The sequence below is a fragment of the Anomalospiza imberbis genome, unplaced genomic scaffold (assembly GCF_031753505.1).
Source record: "Anomalospiza imberbis isolate Cuckoo-Finch-1a 21T00152 unplaced genomic scaffold, ASM3175350v1 scaffold_85, whole genome shotgun sequence".
In the NCBI taxonomy this organism is placed as follows: Eukaryota; Metazoa; Chordata; class Aves; order Passeriformes; family Viduidae; genus Anomalospiza; species Anomalospiza imberbis.
Genome location: NW_027100469.1, coordinates 266,760 through 285,484, shown reverse-complemented (window position 1 = coordinate 285,484; position 18,725 = coordinate 266,760). Strand labels below are relative to the sequence as shown.

The window sequence follows — 18,725 nt, the reverse complement described above, 5'->3', positions numbered from 1 at the left end:
TTGCATGTTCTGTATAATTGTTTTTTTACATCAGGTATCAAGAGTCAGGGTCTTAAAGGCCTTTGTGTCCACATATTAAAAAGTGTTTAAATAAGAATTAACTAAAATATACTGTTAAATCCAAGTGGTAAACAAATAAAATGTTTATAATTAATTTTTACCCGCCAAAAAACCCAAACCCCACAGAAGAACGGTTCTTTGAGGTCTGGGATTTTTTTACCTTCTCTTTATTTTCTTTTTTTTTTTTTTTTAACTGCTATGTCAGGACACACAGTAGCAAGTTTTCTGCACAAATCATCCCTCTGCAATTCACACTCTGAACAAACACCAAGCCTGGGTGTTTCAACTCCTCTTCTGGAATCTTAACAAAAGCAGAAGAATGGGGAGTTTGCCTTTCAGTATTTATGAAAAAGTCAACTGAAAACACAGACAGGGTGCACAGTCTCACCCCATTCAGCATTTGCTCCCTGTTTTTAGCATCAACACTTTAAATGGAAACTCATTTTATTTAACAAAATTCAATAATTTATAATATTGAATATATCCAACACTAAAATTTCCCTCATTTACATAAGTGTAGAATTTTCTGTGCATACAGACTGCTGTTATGTACACACAAGCGGAACAGGTCATCAAAAGAACTTTTTGGCTGCTGCTTCTTGTTGGCTCCTGAAAGAAAAGGCAGAAAATAATTCTTCAAGTCTTTTTAATTTGAAACTAGCTAACTGCTTTAAATTTTCATTTATTTGAGTATTAGAAGATTCCATTCCTTATCAATAGCAACTTAGAGAAAATATAAGCCAGAGCACAAAACCAGAATATATTTTTTCTATTCACAAAGACACAGGTAGCATCACTGTAGTTCCAATTTTGCATCAGACACAAAAGGAAAAAAACCAAACAACCCCACACAAACAAACAAACTGACTTTTAAAATACTCTTGAACATTTTCTGAAGCTTCTCAGTATCTGATTTGCCTAAATATCACCTGAGAAAAGGAAACCCATGCAACTAAGCAGGGAAAAAACTGACTTTAAGTGGGATTTCCTTTTCCCTCTGGCACAGATCATTAATTTTCTTAGTGGATACAGACACTGTGGATCAACCACATCCAGGTGCTGGAATTACAAACGCATGACAAAGAACTGGAGGGGACCAGCTCCTTGTTTGTCTTGGAAATCATTGTTCCAGTTCATGGCAAAAGACTACCAGGCATGGAGGTTGTCCTTTTCATCAATGCAAATAGTATTTCAACATTATGACATCACATGGAGGGGGAAGAGAAAGACCATCCCAATTAGTCTAGAAAGAACAAATAAAAGGAAAGAGAAAAGAGGAGAGAAAAAGAGGAGAGAAAAAGAGGAGAGAAAAAGAGGAGAGAAAAAGAGGAGAGAAAAAGAGGAGAGAAAAAGAGGAGAGAAAAAAAGAAGAGAAAAAAAGGAGAGAAAAAAAGGAGAGAAAAAAAGGAGAGAAAAAAGGAGAGAAAAAAGGAGAGAAAAAAGGAGAGAAAAAAGAAGAGAAAAAAGAAGAGAAAAAAGAGAAAAAAGAAGAGAAAAAAGAAGAGAAAAAAGAAGAGAAAAAAGAAGAGAAAAAAGAAGAGAAAAAAGAGAAAAAGACACAACAGTCAGGTTGAACCAGGTCAAGTTCCCACTTGATTCATGGTGGGTGAATGGGGGTAGAATAAACCAAACTTCATTATGATAATTCAACATTTCCAGTGGGTTCTGGAACAGTGGTAAATTTTGCATTCTTAGAGGTTTTGAAGACCTGACCAGTTTAAATCCCAAGTGACCCTATCTGAATTCAGTGTGGACTCTTGTTTGGAGCAGAAGATTGAACTGGAGACCTCCCATTGTCTCTTCCAATCTGAATGATTGCTTGTTTTAACAAGATTAACACAATTATACCATTCCAATGACATTATCAGTCAGCAGTTTTAAAACTATTTGCCCTGCTGTCTTTAAGCCACACAAGACTTACCTATACATTACATAACCAATGAATAACACAGTTTGCACTGCCACAAATATGAAGAAATGCACTGTAGATAAGCAGGATGGAAACGGTGGCAACTCTGGACACTTTTGTTTCTCACTGGATGGCTAAAAACCAATAAAAGAGCAAACAAGACATCCCATCAAAAGACTTACAAAACAAGGGCTTTGTAATGTGATGTAAAAATCAGAGAAGATGGAGAGAAATGACAGTACTCTGAAAAAATAATCTTACTCCTCATCTCACTCTCCCCTTCCACCTTTATATTTCTCAGATGAATTGCCTGATGTTAAATTGAGGTTTACATGGGAAAGTATACATAAATATGGTAAATTAATCAAGGACCTTCTACAGAACATAAGCTACATCAGCTTAATTGCTACCTAGGCTAGACTAAGGTACTCCTGAATGTGAACAGTCTTTTTTTTTTGCATTAAGAAGCCTTAAGCAGAGCCTGCCTGAGTTTTCCCTGATTAAAGCTCTCCCTTGTGAGCAGAAGCACCACAGAATCTCCTCTGTATAGAGCTGTTAAGTAGGGGGAAAAACACACAAAAAAAGCACCTAGAAAACCTAATTGCTTGACCTTGTTTCCACAGGAATTTAAGACTAAAAATCATGCTCTTTGTGCAAAACTTCTCATCAAGACCCAGATCATGCAGTTAGGTCAAGGCAGCATAGTTTTACCGAAGCAGCTTAATGAAGGATTAATTGCTCCCTAAATTGCATGCTGGAGCAATTGCATTGCTTTTCACTAACAGCCAAAGAAAGCCGTGTTACACTCATGCTTTACGCTCCCGGCACATAAATTACCGTGTTGCGTTGCACTAAATGCTCTATGTCCCTCTTTACTACATGAAGGTGTTCTTTGATGTCATTGAAGTGCTGTGTTGTTTCATAGACTCCTGCAGAGCCAGGGTGTTGGGCCCCACTGATGGATCTCAGAGCATCAGTCACAGAACTTCTGAAACAAGACAAATAACAAACCAGCTGTCAACACACACCAGCTTTTCTACAAATAGCAGTTATTCTGGACAGCGTTTAGCTCATTAGAATTAGGCTGAAATACATAGTTGCACCAACAGGCAGCAAATTTTACTAGCTTTCAAGAATAGCTCTCAAGAAATAACCCTTTAGTCAAAATACAATTTTTAAAAATAGTTAATTGTGCAGACAGTTGTCATTTGTAGAGTGCCCCATCTCTCAGTCATGCTGAGAAAAAGAACTAGCAAATATTCTGTTGCCAGACATCTGCTTTGTCTGCCTGACTGCTGAGGGCTATAGAACAAGAATTCTGTCTGAGGCGCTGGCCAAGGCTTTAGGATCAGCAGAGTTTAATGCAATCTCTGAAGAAACCCAGAAGCTGTTTGAAAAATAAATAAATAAATAAATAAATAAATGAAATCAGTCATGTAAGAAATAAAAACAAGGAAGAGGCTTTAGGGATAAGAAAAGATTTAGATACATCCTTGTTTTATGATTACCATTTATGTGAGGAACTCAATTCCCATATGCATTGTCAAAATACTTAATATTGTCTTATTGTGAATTCATTTTCCTTCTACAACAAATGAAATTAAATCCAGAAAAAGTTGAGGTTTCATAACTAATTTGGTTTGAGGTAAACTAGTCAATGAGAGAAAAAAACCTTAAACTCTAATCAATATGTTTATATAATTTTCCCCTACTGTGCTGTTTCTTTTGAGTTGCAAAGAGGATTATTCTACAGCTAAAATATTTATCACGTGAATGATAATCTCTTCATTATTAACAGAATAGACAATCAAAATGTATGCCTTTGGATTTCTTTTTAATTTACTTAAAACTTTCCATTTGGTCCAGATGGAAGCATACTTCAATGCTTTCATGGAGCACTCCTAACTCTCTGTAGAGTGGTCAGCAATTTTTCATTTACCTGGACTTGCAATTACTCTTATACTAATACATTTTAGAAGTAAATTTCTCATTGGAAGGTTTTATCTTAAATAACCTGTCATGCCCACTGCCTAATAGCCACTGATGGTAATTGTGTCTTTCCACACACCTCACAGTGTTACAACACAAGTGGGACACTCTCTTGGTTCTTCTCCCTCCTAACAGAACCATCTCTACATAATGAACAGAAATCTGCACACCCACCTTCCTCCAGACTGATCGAGACTTTGTTAAAAGCAAAATAACTTCCCTTAATAGACATGGGCTGTATCAAATTGAATTTATATTGACTTTTGCATTAATAACACGCTGCTGACAGTTTCTATTGTAGGAACATGCAAGATTCTTCTGTAATCAGGTGATTAAGAAATCCACAATCTTGCCAAGAAAATTACTTGGTCACTAAGTCCTTTTCCTGCGGGATGACAAGCGATGCACAGAGGGACTGTTTATTTCTCTCTCTAAATAAAGCATTTCTTTAATCTAAGAAAAGTATTAAGATGATGTTACGCAAACTGTGAGCTGGTAAGTAGTCACTAAAAGGGCAGACTGCCAATGTTAACAAGAAAATCTAATTTGCTTGCAAGGTATAAAGATTTGTCAAGAATATTAACACAAAAGCTTCTGTGGAAGAACAAGTGCAAAAATGGAAGCGCTCTAATCTTCATTCTACAAAAAACTGACCTACTTAGATAAATCACAGGAGCTGCCCTTAAACTAATATGGGGGGAAAGCACAACTGAAGGAATTTTTTCTCCTTTTTTTTTTAAATACAAGGTAAGTAATGTTTTAGCTGCTACAAATGAAGGGCTAAAACAGCTTAAAGCCATTCCTGATTAAGACAGCAACAATAAAACATCTTAAAAGAAGTACTGAGACATCCCTATCTAACACAAGCATTTTCACAAATCTATTATAGCAGTATAGCTAAAGACAAGGGGTCTACTTCATTGGTTTTAAAGGGGATGAACTTACCTGTTGAATTTCATTATAAAAATAATGGAATTTCATGATAAAAAAGAGACAAATTAGGGCACTTAGCAATCCTTGAGGCATGAACTGACTTTATTACAGAAATTAAATATATGCAGGGAGTCTTCACTAAGGAACTGACACAAACATCAAGTTTGTCAACGCTGTCCCACTGAAATAATACACAGGATTTAAAGGGAAATCATAAAATTCAAAACACAGCCATAATATTTGGAAAGTGTTTACCTTATTTCCTTTACTTGTCTAATAACCTCTTCTTGGGTTTTCACAACTGTCTCTATCTCTTGCTGGGAAACCTGGTAGGGGCAGGGGGAGGAAACAGATCAACATATCTTGGAAAAAACAAATGGATCCCACTGCTGAAATCAGGCTGGGCTCTGAATCACCATGGGTTTTATTTACCTGTCCCTGCTGACCTGGAAACCCAGCTCCTCTTTTGGCAATCTCCTCTGTGACTGCAGAGACGTATTTTCTCTGCTCATCCAGAATCATGTCCAGTTGTCTGTTAAGCTGTTTGATTTCCAGATGAATTCGATTCTGCCCCTCAAAGATTTGCCTCAGTTCACGATCACTCACAGTTTCAAAAGCATCATCTGCTGCTAAGAAAAAAAACACAGGGGCTTTTTACACATGTGCATATTCCTCACAAGTTGCAATGGATCATTCTTCTTGCTCCCTTAACATATGCACATTCATCTACCTTCTCCTACAACTTCACCATCCCAACGTCCAAAAGACTCTGGCAAAGGCATTATTTCTTACCAAAGAAAGGCTGAACTGTATCTCAAAAATGCAGATCAAAATAACCTATAGGACCTTTAGAACAGTCATCGCTGTGCAATAAAGATGACAACCTGAATTTTTACGTCTAGATGCCCAAAGTACATTCCCAGTGTATTTGTAGTTGCATACAGCTATTAAAATCCACAAATGGCTTCCATTATATTTTCAAATAATTGGGTTCTTGTCTGGCCAGCATTAGGCAAGCATTAAAAAGCTTTTCCATGGTAAGCACACGTTCCAAGATATGCACTAGCCCACCTTTAAAAAGGTTTTCTGTGAATGTGCAGAAACAGACCAAAAAGATGTCCTTTAAATAATGAAAAAAGGCCATGCTGTCTTAATCACCACTTTACAGCGATGCATGACCTTCTCTCCCTTCTGTTGTTCCTAATTCCCACCATGTTTCCAGTCATTAATTTTGTTCCCAATACAGGAACCACCAGGATAACTTTAGAAACAGGAAACAAATTACAATAAATATTTTAAAATAATGTAAGTAACATAAGTGGGAGTTTAGCAAGATCAGCCAGAGGATCCCTAGTTCTGAACATGCTGGAAAACAAATGTTTTCCTGGACAATTGAAACAATAGCTCAAATAACTTGCCTGGCTGTCCTTGCACATCAGGATGTTCCCTTTGAAATTCTTCCTTCTTCTTATCCAATTCTTGCTGAAAGTGTTCAAACTCTTCTTGATACTTCTCTTTATCTTTCTGAGGGATTTCTGCATCTGGTGTTGGCTTTAAAACATTATTGGAGGGAAGGGCACGTGTGAGATTTTTTTCGTGTTCTCCCCCACTCTTAACACAAATGACTGTCCCGTTCAGATTTCAGACGTGAACACATGACAAAATTACTGCAGCACATTCATACATTTAGCTGAAGTGAAAAATCACACATTCCCATGTAGATTGAATAGAAAATTTTCCCAATAGAAAATTAAAACAAGTTTTACGAGGATAAATGTTGTTTAGCAGTACAGAATCATGCTAGAAGTTGGGAAAGTTGAAAGTGAGAACAGATATTTGCCCACTTCCAAAAGAAAACGTACTTTATAGTACTGCATACTATAAAGTATGCAGTACTATATACTGCATTTTAACATAATGAGTTTTGTTGCTTCCAGTATTCTGGTCTTGAGAGTACTAATGACAATATTATTGAAACATTACAATACTAGTTTAATTTTTCTAAACCACGTGACAGCACGACTACATGCCAAAATTGTGAAACAGGAATGCCATGTGTGACTTAAGAGGAAATACCATAATATGGTGCTGCACATACAATAATATGTACAATAAAATATTTTACTAATAATGCATAAAAATTCTTACTGCTTCCTTCCCAGGTTCAGTCAGCTGGAAGGTCAGAAATGACAGCACATCATGGTCATCTGTGTTCAACAAACAAAATAAAACCACCTTACAAATGTCTCTAATTCCCAAGCCAACCTTCCACTTGCAAAGGATCTTCAAAAAACAGCATCCTCACAAGTGTTTGTGCAATGAGGAATGAGACTTATACAGGAGCTTTGTCAGGAAAAAACGAAAATTCTTTAGCTGGAGTCAGGAAAAGTCCAAAGCATGTCAGTAATTTGCAATTGCAAGAGGGTTAATTACATCATCATGGTCAAAAATTGGTATAATGGATCAACACTAATAGTAAAAACCCAACCACCCAACCAACCTCTCTTGCAAGCCTTGCAAGTCTTCACAGCATTTGCCATAATTTTTAACATTTTCTACCTGCAAGTCCCCCTGTGGCTGCAGATATTCCAAAGTACCCTTGTGATGGCAACACCATATCTTCCACTTTGGCACAAAATTCATAGTCCTCTTTATCCGGAGTAAAGCCATTATTAATTAATACCTAAAAGGACAAACACTTAGGATTTTCACCACATTTTTGTTAATTGTTTTGTCAGTTTACAGTAATGCTCACAAAATGCAACTTATTGGGTAACTCAGTAGCTCATACAGGAAACCCCTTTTCTGAGAGAGAGATTTTAGCAACATTTTACATAAGCATTCTATTTGCAAAAGTCCACATCCCAAGAAGGTTCTGGGCAATACAGAACTACACACATCTACACCAGTCATCTCTTGCAGTTCTGATTCAAAGCATACGGAGATTCTGCAAAATGCATCCCCAGAGAAAGAGAGAACTGCTAAGTTTAGCAGCAACATCTGGGACAGAGGAGTTCCTAGAGGAGGCATCAAGGCCCAGGTGAGAACAGAGCAGCCTTGGAGACTGAAGTTTAACTTCCATTCAAGAGTGAGAGGCAGCTTTTCCCACTACAACACAGTACAAGGTCTGCCCTCTTCTAGGTGCAGTCATGTTTACTTTTAGAGAAACTTCTACTACAAAATGATAGCTGTGTACTTTATGGCTGCTACCTGTGAATATATGAACAGCACCTTTCCAGAAGGGATCAGATGCCAACAAACACACACTCTGTAGCTTTCACAACCCGGCACCACATTAGTATTTTTCTCTGCTTACCTAGAAGGAATTACAATCAGCTAATATTTAAGAAGTCTTAAAGACTCCCTTATACCAGTGGGTTTTAATCTTTAGTCTTGAAAGCCCCACTATTTTTTGGAGGTGAGAAGCCCCAAGTAGAAAATGTAAACCTACTGTTGAATAGTTTTAGCTTTTTAGCCACACTTCAAGAACCTCTGGTTCAATAATCAGCTATAAAACCCTCTGCAACTCTTACATCAGCTTAAGAAATACCAAGCTCAGGAGCAGCTGGATCACCTATAGCTCAAACAGATCCTGACTTTGGGACATCTCTCCAGGCAAGTCAAGAGCAACAGAAGGATTTGAGCACATCATGAGTGTGTTTGCACGACTGCCTCCTAAGTGACATTAGAAAAATCAGCAATACCTGCATTCTAATGCAGCCAAAAGAACCTGTGCAGCATTTAAACACAGCATCTCCTTCCAACCTCTGCTGCCAAGCTCCATGTTTCCAACACTGGAACTGACATATTTGTTGCAACTCTTGTGAAAATCCAGTCTCACATTTAAGAAGCTGAGAAAGACAAGTAATTCTGTTATTTCAGACTTACAGTCAGTGTTTTTTGGTAGTACGTGATCTTGACTCGCACAGGATAGGGCTTGTTCCGAAAGTCCCTCTGACAGGATGCCAGTGCTTGCGTGGATCCATCGCTGTGCAAAAAGAGAGCATCAATAAAACTCTGTGTTAGATTAATCAGCTCAGACAAAAAAAGTGTCTGACTCTCACTAAGTAACCTCATCCCAGTTTTTCAATCTGCAAGCTTTTCCAGGCTGTTCTGTAATTGCACTGAGCTTTCTGCAGGGATCTCCAGTACTGCATGCTGTACACAGGACACAATGCAGAGGGAATGCAACAATGGGGAAATCTGTTTTCTAAGATACATTCTAAGATACAATTTTCAGATATATTCCTGCACCCAGGAACCTAGATGGAAATAAGCTGTAGTGACTGCAGCAACTGAGCTAGATACCTCTCCTCTCCGAAATCCAAAAAGGTGTCCATTGTGCTGTTGATAAACAATCAGAAATCAAAATTAATCCAATTAATTTTAGTAACAGCAATTTGCTTTCAATTAGTCACTTCTACCAATTATTAGCTGTGTGTGGAGGATCCCCATAAGCAATAGTCTGTACTGTACCTATACTCATCTGAGTTCATCCATCCCAAAGGGCATTTGCCAATAAAATAGCCATCAGTTGTCAATTTCTCTGCTGTTACTGCCAAATCAGTGTTTTAACAAATAGAAACCCTCAAATGTAAAGGAAACAACAAAGTTTCATATGAAAGAAGCTTTTATAATGCTTCTCTAAGGGTTTCATGGAACATTTCATCATTCAAAAGCAAGCATTCAACAATAACACTGAAAATAAACTTACTTCTGATGGTCATACAGCAGCTTTCCATTGTTGCCTACAACAATCACTCCGGGATTGTTTTTCTAGGGAAAGAAATGGCACACAAATGCATTAGTTTAATTTGAAGCGAAATATCAGCAACATCTCTGAAAGCCTTCTGCTAAAATCAGTCTAAAATGTCTAAAAGCAAGCCAAAGTTGTGCAGGGAAAGCAAAAGCACCAAAGCAGACCTACTATGTATTGTTTAAGTTTCAGGATCATTCTGGACTGGAAAATTGAGAATTGAAAACAGCAAATGTCATCCTCATATGCAACAAAATCTTTGCTGCTGAGCTGCTCAAAGCAGATTTCTTCCAAGAGAAACAGCATCTCTGAAGACTCGCACAGAAATTGGTGTTTCCAGTATAAGGGAAACTTGACTATTTTATTTTATCCCTTTAAAGTGAAAGAGGGGAAGAGTAAGAAAACAATATCCTAGTTTCTTCCTCAACAGGCAGGAAATTAATTTGTCATCTTTGCTGCAAGAGTTTCCTTCCAACCAACCTTTCCATCATTGTCAAACGAATCAAAGAAAATTCCAACACCATTCCATTTATCGGCTGCCCCGAAAACAGGACCTTCCAAGCCTTGCTCTTCTGTAAACCAGATTGCCTATGAAGAAAGCAAGAAGTCATAAGTCAAGATTCACTTTTAAAGCACATTTGTTTTTCTCAGTTTGGTGAAAGTGCTCCTACCAATCCATCAGCTCCAATGCGGCCTCTTCCTGTAACTCGAAAGGTCACTTCCACTTCCCAGTATTCAAATATTGATTTGTTTTTTGTCCACACTGAGCCCTTCTGGCTTTTCAAGGAGGTTGTTATACGGATCTGATCTGCACTTGGGATGGCATCTAGAAAGGAAACAAGATGTGCTAATTTTCTGTTTAGCAGTGTAAGAGAACAACAGGCATACATTCAGAGAGAGATTCATTTGCTTGCATTAAATAACACTGCTTTTAGGGATTATTTTCTTGAAAAAGAAGGGGGAAAAAACTCATCTATAGACAGTTGTCTTCATGTCACTTGTATCATACTGTCAAGTAAGAAAAGGTATATTTAAGAATTAAGCAGTAGCAACTAAATTAAAGTCTGACAGAAAGCGAAACCACAGCAGAAGTTACTACAGAGAAACTATGTGAAGGTGGAACTGTAAATGTCAATGCCTTTCACAATGGGGGACATTCAGGAAGGGCAAAAAGGCTTTCGGAGCACAACGGAACCCTTAACACAGAGCGCACAGAAACAGACGTTGTTCAACCAAGTCTTATTTGCCAAGGCACCCTTTGCATTTCTAGCTTTGAGACGACGAAACCCAAGAGCTGGGCAGCACGGCCCGGGGCGACGTCGAGCGCGGCAGCAGTGACAGACACATCAGCACTTCCCGGCAGCGCCACGAGTCCCCTGCCAGGGCCCGCAGCCGCCGCACCAGGAGGCCATAGGTGCCTTCGCACCGCAGGTGAGAGCCCGGGCGGGCCCGGGCACTTCCTCGCCACCGCAGTATCTCCTCTGCGCCTCTGGTGCCACGTGGAGCCCGAGGGCACGGCCGGCACACACGGCTAGCTTCGCCCGCGGCTTCTCCCCCAGAGCCCGCGTCGCCCGACCGGACACTGCTGCCTCCACCTCAGGAACGCCACTGGCCCGGCCCCGTCACCCCCGCCCGGCACTTACTGCCCGTGTGCACCCAGAACGGCACCGTGCCATCCGCCTGCACCAGGTGCGGCCCCTTGAAGCTGTACTTGTACTCGAAGCGCCGATGCGGCGCAGCCGCCGCGCTTTCCGTGGCCTGCGCACCGGAGAGCGCCGGGCGGCCGAGGGCGAGCAGCACCACGAGCGGGGCGAGCGGCGCCGCCATCTTGGCCGAGCTGCGGGGCAATGCCCAGGGCCAGCGGGGCGGCCCCTGATTGGACGAGCGCGGGGGCGGGCGCGTGCGGGGCGGGGAGAGAGGCGGGACCGAGGTGAGGGCGGGGAGCGGGGCGGGAACCGGGCCGGGAACAGGGCCGGAACCGGGCGGGGCGGAGGGCGGGAACAGGGCCGGGAACAGGGCCGGGAACCGGGCCAGGAACCGGGCGGGGCTGAGGGCGGGAACAGGGCCGGGAACAGGGCCGGGAACCGGGCCGGGAACCGGGCGGGGCTGAGGGCGGGAACAGGGCCGGGAACCGGGCGGGGCTGAGGGCGGGAACAGGGCCGGGAACCGGGCGGGGCTGAGGGCGGGAACAGGGCCGGGAACAGGGCCGGAACCGGGCGGGGCTGAGGGCGGGAACAGGGCCGGGAACCGGGCCAGGAACCGGGCGGGGCTGAGGGCGGGAACAGGGCCGGGAACAGGGCCGGGAACCGGGCCGGGAACCGGGCGGGGCTGAGGGCGGGAACAGGGCCGGGAACCGGGCGGGGCTGAGGGCGGGAACAGGGCCGGGAATCGGGCGGGGCTGAGGGCGGGGAGCAGGCCGGGCGCCGCGCGCCGCGCTCCGTCGCCGTCCCTCTTGGTGAATGTCCGAGCTGCCCCGAGTCCGAGGGGCCGTGCGCTGTGAGTTGGTGTTCGTGCGACCTCTCAGACAGCTGCGAGCTGCTAACAGTGCACAGAATGTCTGAAAAATAATTACACTGTTCGTTCCCCTCAATATTACTTTCTTAGCAAAGACCGCACTTCCACGGGCTCTTTTCAGTTCATTTGCAGAGTAGTCGGAAGTCCCGCGGGAAAACCCACACTGTTTCTCCCAACATGCCAGACCAACTTTCCGCAGAGGTGAGCAAAACAAACCTCAGGTGACAGGCAGCCCCCAACCGTGACAGGTGACAGCGGTGACAGGTGGGGAGAGTCCCCGACACTGACTGCCAAGATGAGAAACACGGCTGTTTGTCAGTGTGCAGCGTCACAGAGTGGGGACAGGGCTTGTCTCAGAGTTAAATCAACCACTGAAGCAACAGTTAAGAGCTTCCTTTTTCGTTCTCTCCATTTTCATTTAGCAGCCTGCCTTACAGCCTTCTGGAGAAGAAAAGAGTTATCAGGAGGGGTTTTCTTTTTCAGTTTCTTTAGACTCTTGGGTTTTGTTCTACATTTTTCATACCCATTTGATTCTGACATCCCTTCTTTCCCTCTTAATCTGTGAGTATAAGCAATCTAGGACTCGGTAAGTAGGTTCAGAGCCTGCTAAAAAAGAGGATGATCAGGAGAGATTAAGTTATTTTTCTAAAATGGCACACATTTCCTTCAGCATGGGTGAAAGTAAAACCTTACATTCTCACTTTTTTCAGCTACACAAACGAGTAAGCAAATATATGACCAGGTGAGATTTGGCAAGCAAAATGTTTCTGAGATAAATTTTAGAATTTCTACATATAAATATATTGAGTATTCTTGACCAGTTAACGCTTATTTCTATAGAGAAAGAAGTGCTTGATGTTTTGTTTTGTATAGTGTCTTCCATCCAACAATATTCTAAGCCATCCTTGATTTATGAATCTATTTGGGTTTTTTAGAAACTATATGTGGGAGATGTCAAGGGAATTGGGAGTCTCTTCTTGGCAGCTTTCTAGACACAGGAAACTCAGCTGTTTTTCTGTTCTTTAAAGATCTAGAAAGTAACTTTTGAGGTAAAATTCTAGAATTACTTCAGGAGGATAAAATGGCATGTGCAAACAGAGCAGCATGAGACCCTCTCCTGTCTGCTTCCTCCATTTCCCAGTAACCTCAGAATTTATGCACATAAAATAACCAGAACCATGCTGAAGGAGACTAGAAACCCAAAAGCACAAGCCTTTGGGCTTGAAACAATTCCCTCTTACCCACTCACCCACATATGTGAAAGCAGGCTAAAATTTTGCCACTTAGAGGCATTGGTATAGATGCTGTCTTGGTAATTGTGCATGGAGAATTTGTAAAACTGCATTTGAAAATGGAAACTCCTTTAAAAGTCTTCTTCCCATGCATGGAAAGCTGTCCTCCAATCCACTGTGACATGCAGGAAAACATCTAGAGATTCCCAAAATTATAGATATTAGGAGTTTGGACTCTTCAAGTTAAGTCTCTTCAAATTCTTTTGCTACATGAGCTCACTAGAGGAAACAAAAATGTTTCCTATTTGTAAAAACTTCTTGAATTCTGTCCTGAAAATTACATTTGAATTTAAACCCAGTAACAGGGAAATGAAAGCTCATCAAAGAGAACAGATAATGGCCCGCTGGCCTGAAACACAATTAGATTGGCAGGGACTGGGAGCACTGGCAGGTTGGTAATCTCTATAATCATAATTCTGTACATTCATAGCAAATGAAATACCTTCATTGTCTCAAATTCTGCCTGGAAGTAGTTAGTATAATTTCTCTGTCATTATTCTTATAAAAATGCCATTATATTTTCCATAGGTCTCATCAGGGAAATCAAAACCCCTGTGAACACACAGTAACTATAAATCGCTCCTTCAGCCTCCAGAGCTCTGAGCATTTGGACACATTAACAAGCCCACACTGGAAAGAGCAGAGGAGAAAAAAGGAAAACAAATGAGGCTCCAGAAAGTGAACGCTCCTAAAAAGTGAGGGGAGAACCACTGCTTAAGCTAATAAGCTTTTGAGGTATCTTGTGTTGAACTTCAGGATTCTGAGCAGAAATGCAAGACCTATCTGGTCTCCTCCCATCTCAGTGATCAGTCCACGATTTTGATATATATCCCTGAAAACAAGCCTTTGTACACAGGCAGAATTATTTTCTGTGTCACAATAGATGGGAATGCTGAAACAGACTGGATTTTTTGCACTGGCTGTGCTTTAATATATGTGCAGTTAATTAAATGCTGTGTGGAAGTCACAGAGGATTTTACTTTTGGCTTTTCCTGAGACCATGCCTTAGCATTTGAGCCTTAGCACGGCTTTACAAAGACACTCATTGAAGCCAAAGACTCACTGTCCTTGAGTTGCCCCTGGAAACAATGGATAGGAAAAGCACTGGGCATCTTAGAGAGCATTACCTTTTCTCCTTATGTCTGTTTATCAAATCAGTGAAGGGAAGGTGGACTTTCAGATGTTTTAAGCTATTCTTCGACAATCCAGCCCGATTTCATCTCTACTCCAAGATATCTGGAATAACATTTTTTTCTTTTTTAGAATAATAAAATTATTAAGGTTGGAAAAGACCTCTAAGATCATCAATCCAGCCTTCAAAAAAACCTAATTTTTTGGCAGAAGAATTTCTTAAGATGTACCACAATTTTAAAAAGACAATTAATATACTGAGCCCTGTTTTTCTGTGCTTCATCTCCCTGTCACAGCCTTGAGGATTCTCCCTAGCTCCTCCTAGGCTAGCAATCTTTGTGTGAAAGTGTATTATTTAATTTCAATTACAATGTTAATTACAGAAGACAAGTGGTTACTGAATCTTGCACCGTAATTAATCAACCTGATATTTACTTACTCCGTTGTTCACACTGGATTAAGCTGGGTCTGGACAAGCAGGGCAAGGAAAGTGAGTGACAGAAGCATTATCATGGCACACTGCCTCCCATTGGGAAAGTTCATCTTCCTTCTGAAAGAGACGCCTTCAGGGATCATGGAATTTGAATTCCCTGTGAATTTGGTGTCATCTTAGCTTGACCAGCTCTGGAAGAACATATTAACCTCCTCTTGTGATTTTCAGAAAACCATTCTAATTTAGCAAGTAATTAAGGGTCACATGTAGGATAAAGAGCTAGATAAGCTTGGATTACGCACAGGAAGCTTTGTTTCCAAGGCAACCCGAGCAGAAGGGGTGTTAATGCTGAGGTCAGGCACTTAATGAACTGGGAATGGTTTCTGGCTGCAAAATGTATTCGAACTAGGCAAGGCGAACTAACAACTGCATTACCATTTAATGATTTGATGGGAGAAAACAAATGCCTACAGAGCTACTTATCAGGCAAATGCTGAAGAAAAAGCTTACAGGCGGTGGCACCGTTCTGCTAAGTGAGGTCAGGAGAAGTCCAAAACAATGACGCTTGACAAGCCCAAAATACTTCAGTCAGCACTGATGGATTTCGTGACTTCCCAGTGTGAAGGTGTCGCTGTTTGCGTCAACTGCCGCTGCTGACACACTCACCCTGTGCTGTGTGTTCTTTTCATCCCGAGGGTAGTCCTGCCCGGAGGTTGCTGCCTGTGGAATCGCCCTGGGGGATTTAGCACACTGAAAAGCAAGACAGCTCTTCCAAGAGCTCCGGACGCAATCCACTCCTGGGACTTTAGACTCTGGGAATTAATCCCTCTGGGCATTTGACAGGGCAAATCTCACTCACAAATACCATGCACATGGATAAAATAGCCAAACAGCTCATCTGTAGCAAAATAGAGGGATTAGGTGAAACACGTTAATGTTTTTAAAATGGATTCTTGCATTGTTTTGTTCTGTATGGCGTAAGGAACAGTTGGGAATGAGATTACTATGCTTGAAGAATATTAAGAGAGTATAGAAAGTGGAGATGGCTCATTAAATACCTGCCACTTTCTCAGTTCACTTGGACCACAGCTCTGTGAGTGAAAGAATTGCACAGGCGTTTTTCTAAGCTTTCTTTAAAAGAAACAGGCATTCTCTGCTTTTTGGGACAATCACAGGATATTCTGTAACGGCCTGGAGCGTTCTTGTGGCAGGAACATAGGCCCTTCTAATTTTGTGCCATGCTTTTTCAAAATATGTGGATGTATAAAACAGGGCAATTTTAGAGGCCAGCTGATCTCTCTTTTTCTTCTGTGTAGCCTTGGAATAAAAGCAGGTGATTTTACATTAGGCCACCTGTTTGCACAGTGGAAATTGAAACACTCTGCTCTCTCAAACAGGAACTGTAGGACTTTCAGTTAAGGGTAAGACTGTGCTGAAGGTGAGCTGGCGAAACCTAAGCCACTCACAATATTCAAAAACAAACTAACACACAAAAAAGCCACGAACCAAAAGAAAAAGAAAAAAAAAAAAAAAAAAAAAAAAAAAAAAAAAAAAAACAAAAAAAAAAAACCACACAAGCTAACAAACAAATATCCAGAAGGGAATTTACCTTCTTTGCTCACAGGTAGCCAGAAGAAAAAAAAAAAAAAGTAATAGCCTTAAATAAGTTAAAGGTTTGAACAGTGGCAAGGAAAATTTTCTGCAAAATATTAGGGGATATTTTGCTTTTCTTCCAACTGCCAAATACCTGGTGAGGGGGCCAACAAGGCCATAGCCTCTCTACAGAAGATTTTTGAGGATGCCATCACAGGTTTTTTGGTTGATATTTTTTGAGACAGAATTTTATAATTATTCCTGGATGAAGGCTAAATCTTACAAATAATGGGTGGGCATCAATTAATAAAGGGCATCATGCCTTCCATAGCCCACTTCATAAAAAGGGCTAGATTTCAAAAGGATGCATCAACTGGGTGGCTAAATCCACTAAAGGAACTGCAAAGAGCTTAACATGCTTGGGAAAATCAAATGCCTTAATCCAACTTTGGCCTGTAGAAGCGTCAAGGTGGCAATTACTGGTTTAATAGTGATCAGAGCCAGGCCATCTGAGATGGAATGAAGCTGCACCATCTTCACTTTCCTCTTCAGTGAGAGACCCCCTTCTAACATGTCCTTCTGTGGTGCTGGATGACTCTTTTTCATTTTAATTTTATTAAAATGAACATAAATGGCCATTTATGTTTATCTCAAACAGGGATGAGCTGAACAGATTTAAAACCATCTAAACCTCTTTGAACATTAGGAGTTGTCAAATTTAGAATCTCTTTAATCGAATGACCCAGAAGTGAGCCATAAAAACCATGGGAGCATCCCTGCCTTTGAACTTTGGCTTCTGGAGTGCAGGCTCTGGATGAGCTGCTCATGTGATTCTCAGCACAGTTTTAACTACCCATTTTCTCATTGCTGCCTTTCTTCTCGCTGTGTGACAAGTCCCTGTCACTTGTCAGATGTCTCCCCCAGACTCTGAGCCTTGCCTCTGCTACCCTTTTGTTATCTCCCTTGTTTTATCTCCCCTCCCTACCTTTGCTGTTTGCTTTCTCCAGCACATTTCTCTCTCTGCTGACTATAGGCCTTCCCTCAGCTCTGCCCAAATTTCCGTGTTCTTATTGTTTCTTTGAAGCCCTACGTGTCCCAGTCTCAGTGGGGAGGGCAATATAGGGCATGATTCCTAATGCATCTCTTGATGAACAGAGAACCATTTGGATCATTTCATTTTCAGTGCAAGCACATCACTGCCACTTTTCTCTATTTCTGTATGTGAGCAGGAAGGAGCTCTCAGTGGGTTTGTTAACCAAAGGAATAAGTCAGGGCAAGTCCCCTTCCACTGAGTTTTACTGAGAAGAACTCTTGGAAATACCACCAAGAAACCTGTGGAACTCAGGGGAAAATAGACACACCCACTGACAGACCCACACCAAATTCTTTGCTGTCACCCCTTGTGCTTTTTTGCCTCCAAACGAAATTTGTAAACCTATTAAACATTACCCCAAGTGAATTCTTACTGAACTAACATTTCTAGAGTGACCAAAATTGAGGAAAAGCCATTTTCAGACTACGAAATAAAGTAGCAGGAAAGAGGACAGGGAAAGGCGGAGGGGTTTCACTTCCCAGCCTCTCCTCTGCTGCTTGCTTTCTCCAGCTTTATTGATGTCAGTGATTGATGGATACGCTGCCATCTGCCACCTCTCCTGCAGGATAGCTGCCAAATTCCTTCTGAGGTCAAAGATGAGATTTATTGGTCCCTGATGGTAGGAGCCATAGATGAGATGGCCTGAAAATGCAATCAGGTCCCACCAGAAACAAACTAAAAGATGCTCTACTCTAGCAAAGGCAATGCTGATTACAAAAGTGATTTGGCACGTGGCAGTGCAGGAGCTTTACAACCACTGAATTGCTCTTTGCCTCTGCAGGAAAAAAGCAGGGTTTACCAGTTTTGCATCTTTCTTGGCTGTTTTATAGTTGGACAGCTATGGACACCCCTTTGGAGCAACTGGTTGTAACTTTGTTCTCTAGGAAATTTCTTTCTAGCAGCCAGCAAGAAATCCCTTGTTTTCATGACAACCAAAAGAAAATAAGTGGCCATGCAATAAAGTGAAAAGAATCCAGTTTAGAATGTGAATAGAGCTACAAGTTACCAAGCATAAACACAAA

At 41.4% G+C, this 18,725-nt stretch overlaps 1 protein-coding gene and 2 long non-coding RNA genes across 5 annotated transcripts; 1 reads left to right on the top strand and 2 right to left on the bottom strand.

Moving 5' to 3' along the window:
• Window positions 1-230: 230 nt before the first annotated feature.
• Window positions 231-11,508, bottom strand: LOC137467894 (protein ERGIC-53-like). Of its 3 annotated transcripts, none has more exons than XM_068179319.1 (13): window positions 11,291-11,508; window positions 10,319-10,473; window positions 10,128-10,235; window positions 9,606-9,667; window positions 8,780-8,879; window positions 7,451-7,574; window positions 7,040-7,098; window positions 6,310-6,442; window positions 5,324-5,520; window positions 5,147-5,217; window positions 2,807-2,954; window positions 1,982-2,103; window positions 231-669 (listed from the first exon to the last, which is right to left on the bottom strand). In XM_068179319.1, exons 1-13 carry the CDS (start codon window positions 11,472-11,474, stop codon window positions 633-635), a joined length of 1,500 nt encoding a protein of 499 aa, XP_068035420.1. In that variant the 5' UTR covers window positions 11,475-11,508; the 3' UTR covers window positions 231-632. The 3 variants fall into 3 exon arrangements, with proteins under 3 accessions (XP_068035420.1, XP_068035419.1, XP_068035418.1); XM_068179318.1 differs by having other exon boundaries at window positions 2,807-2,957; window positions 5,324-5,517; XM_068179317.1 differs by having other exon boundaries at window positions 2,807-2,957; window positions 11,291-11,507.
• A 651-nt stretch (window positions 11,509-12,159) lies between these two features.
• LOC137467895 (uncharacterized) lies at window positions 12,160-14,131 on the top strand. Its single transcript, XR_010995650.1, has 2 exons — window positions 12,160-12,362; window positions 13,532-14,131. It is a non-coding gene; the product is annotated as an uncharacterized lncRNA (long non-coding RNA).
• A 229-nt stretch (window positions 14,132-14,360) lies between these two features.
• LOC137467896 (uncharacterized) lies at window positions 14,361-15,527 on the bottom strand. The gene is made up of 2 exons (XR_010995651.1): window positions 15,024-15,527; window positions 14,361-14,689 (listed from the first exon to the last, which is right to left on the bottom strand). It is a non-coding gene; the product is annotated as an uncharacterized lncRNA (long non-coding RNA).
• Between the last annotated feature and the right edge of the window lie 3,198 nt (window positions 15,528-18,725).

Bases quoted from the DNA above. Each gene is read 5' to 3' on its own strand.
- LOC137467894 (XM_068179317.1), bottom strand. From the start codon at position 11,474: ATGGCGGCGCCGCTCGCCCCGCTCGTGGTGCTGCTCGCCCTCGGCCGC. The intron at 10,236-10,318 runs GTAGGAGCACTT...CTTTCTTCATAG, and splicing joins GCATTGGAGCTGATGGATTG to GCAATCTGGTTTACAGAAGA. The intron at 2,104-2,806 runs GTAATTTATGTG...ATTGGTTTTTAG, and splicing joins ATTTAGTGCAACGCAACACG to CCATCCAGTGAGAAACAAAA.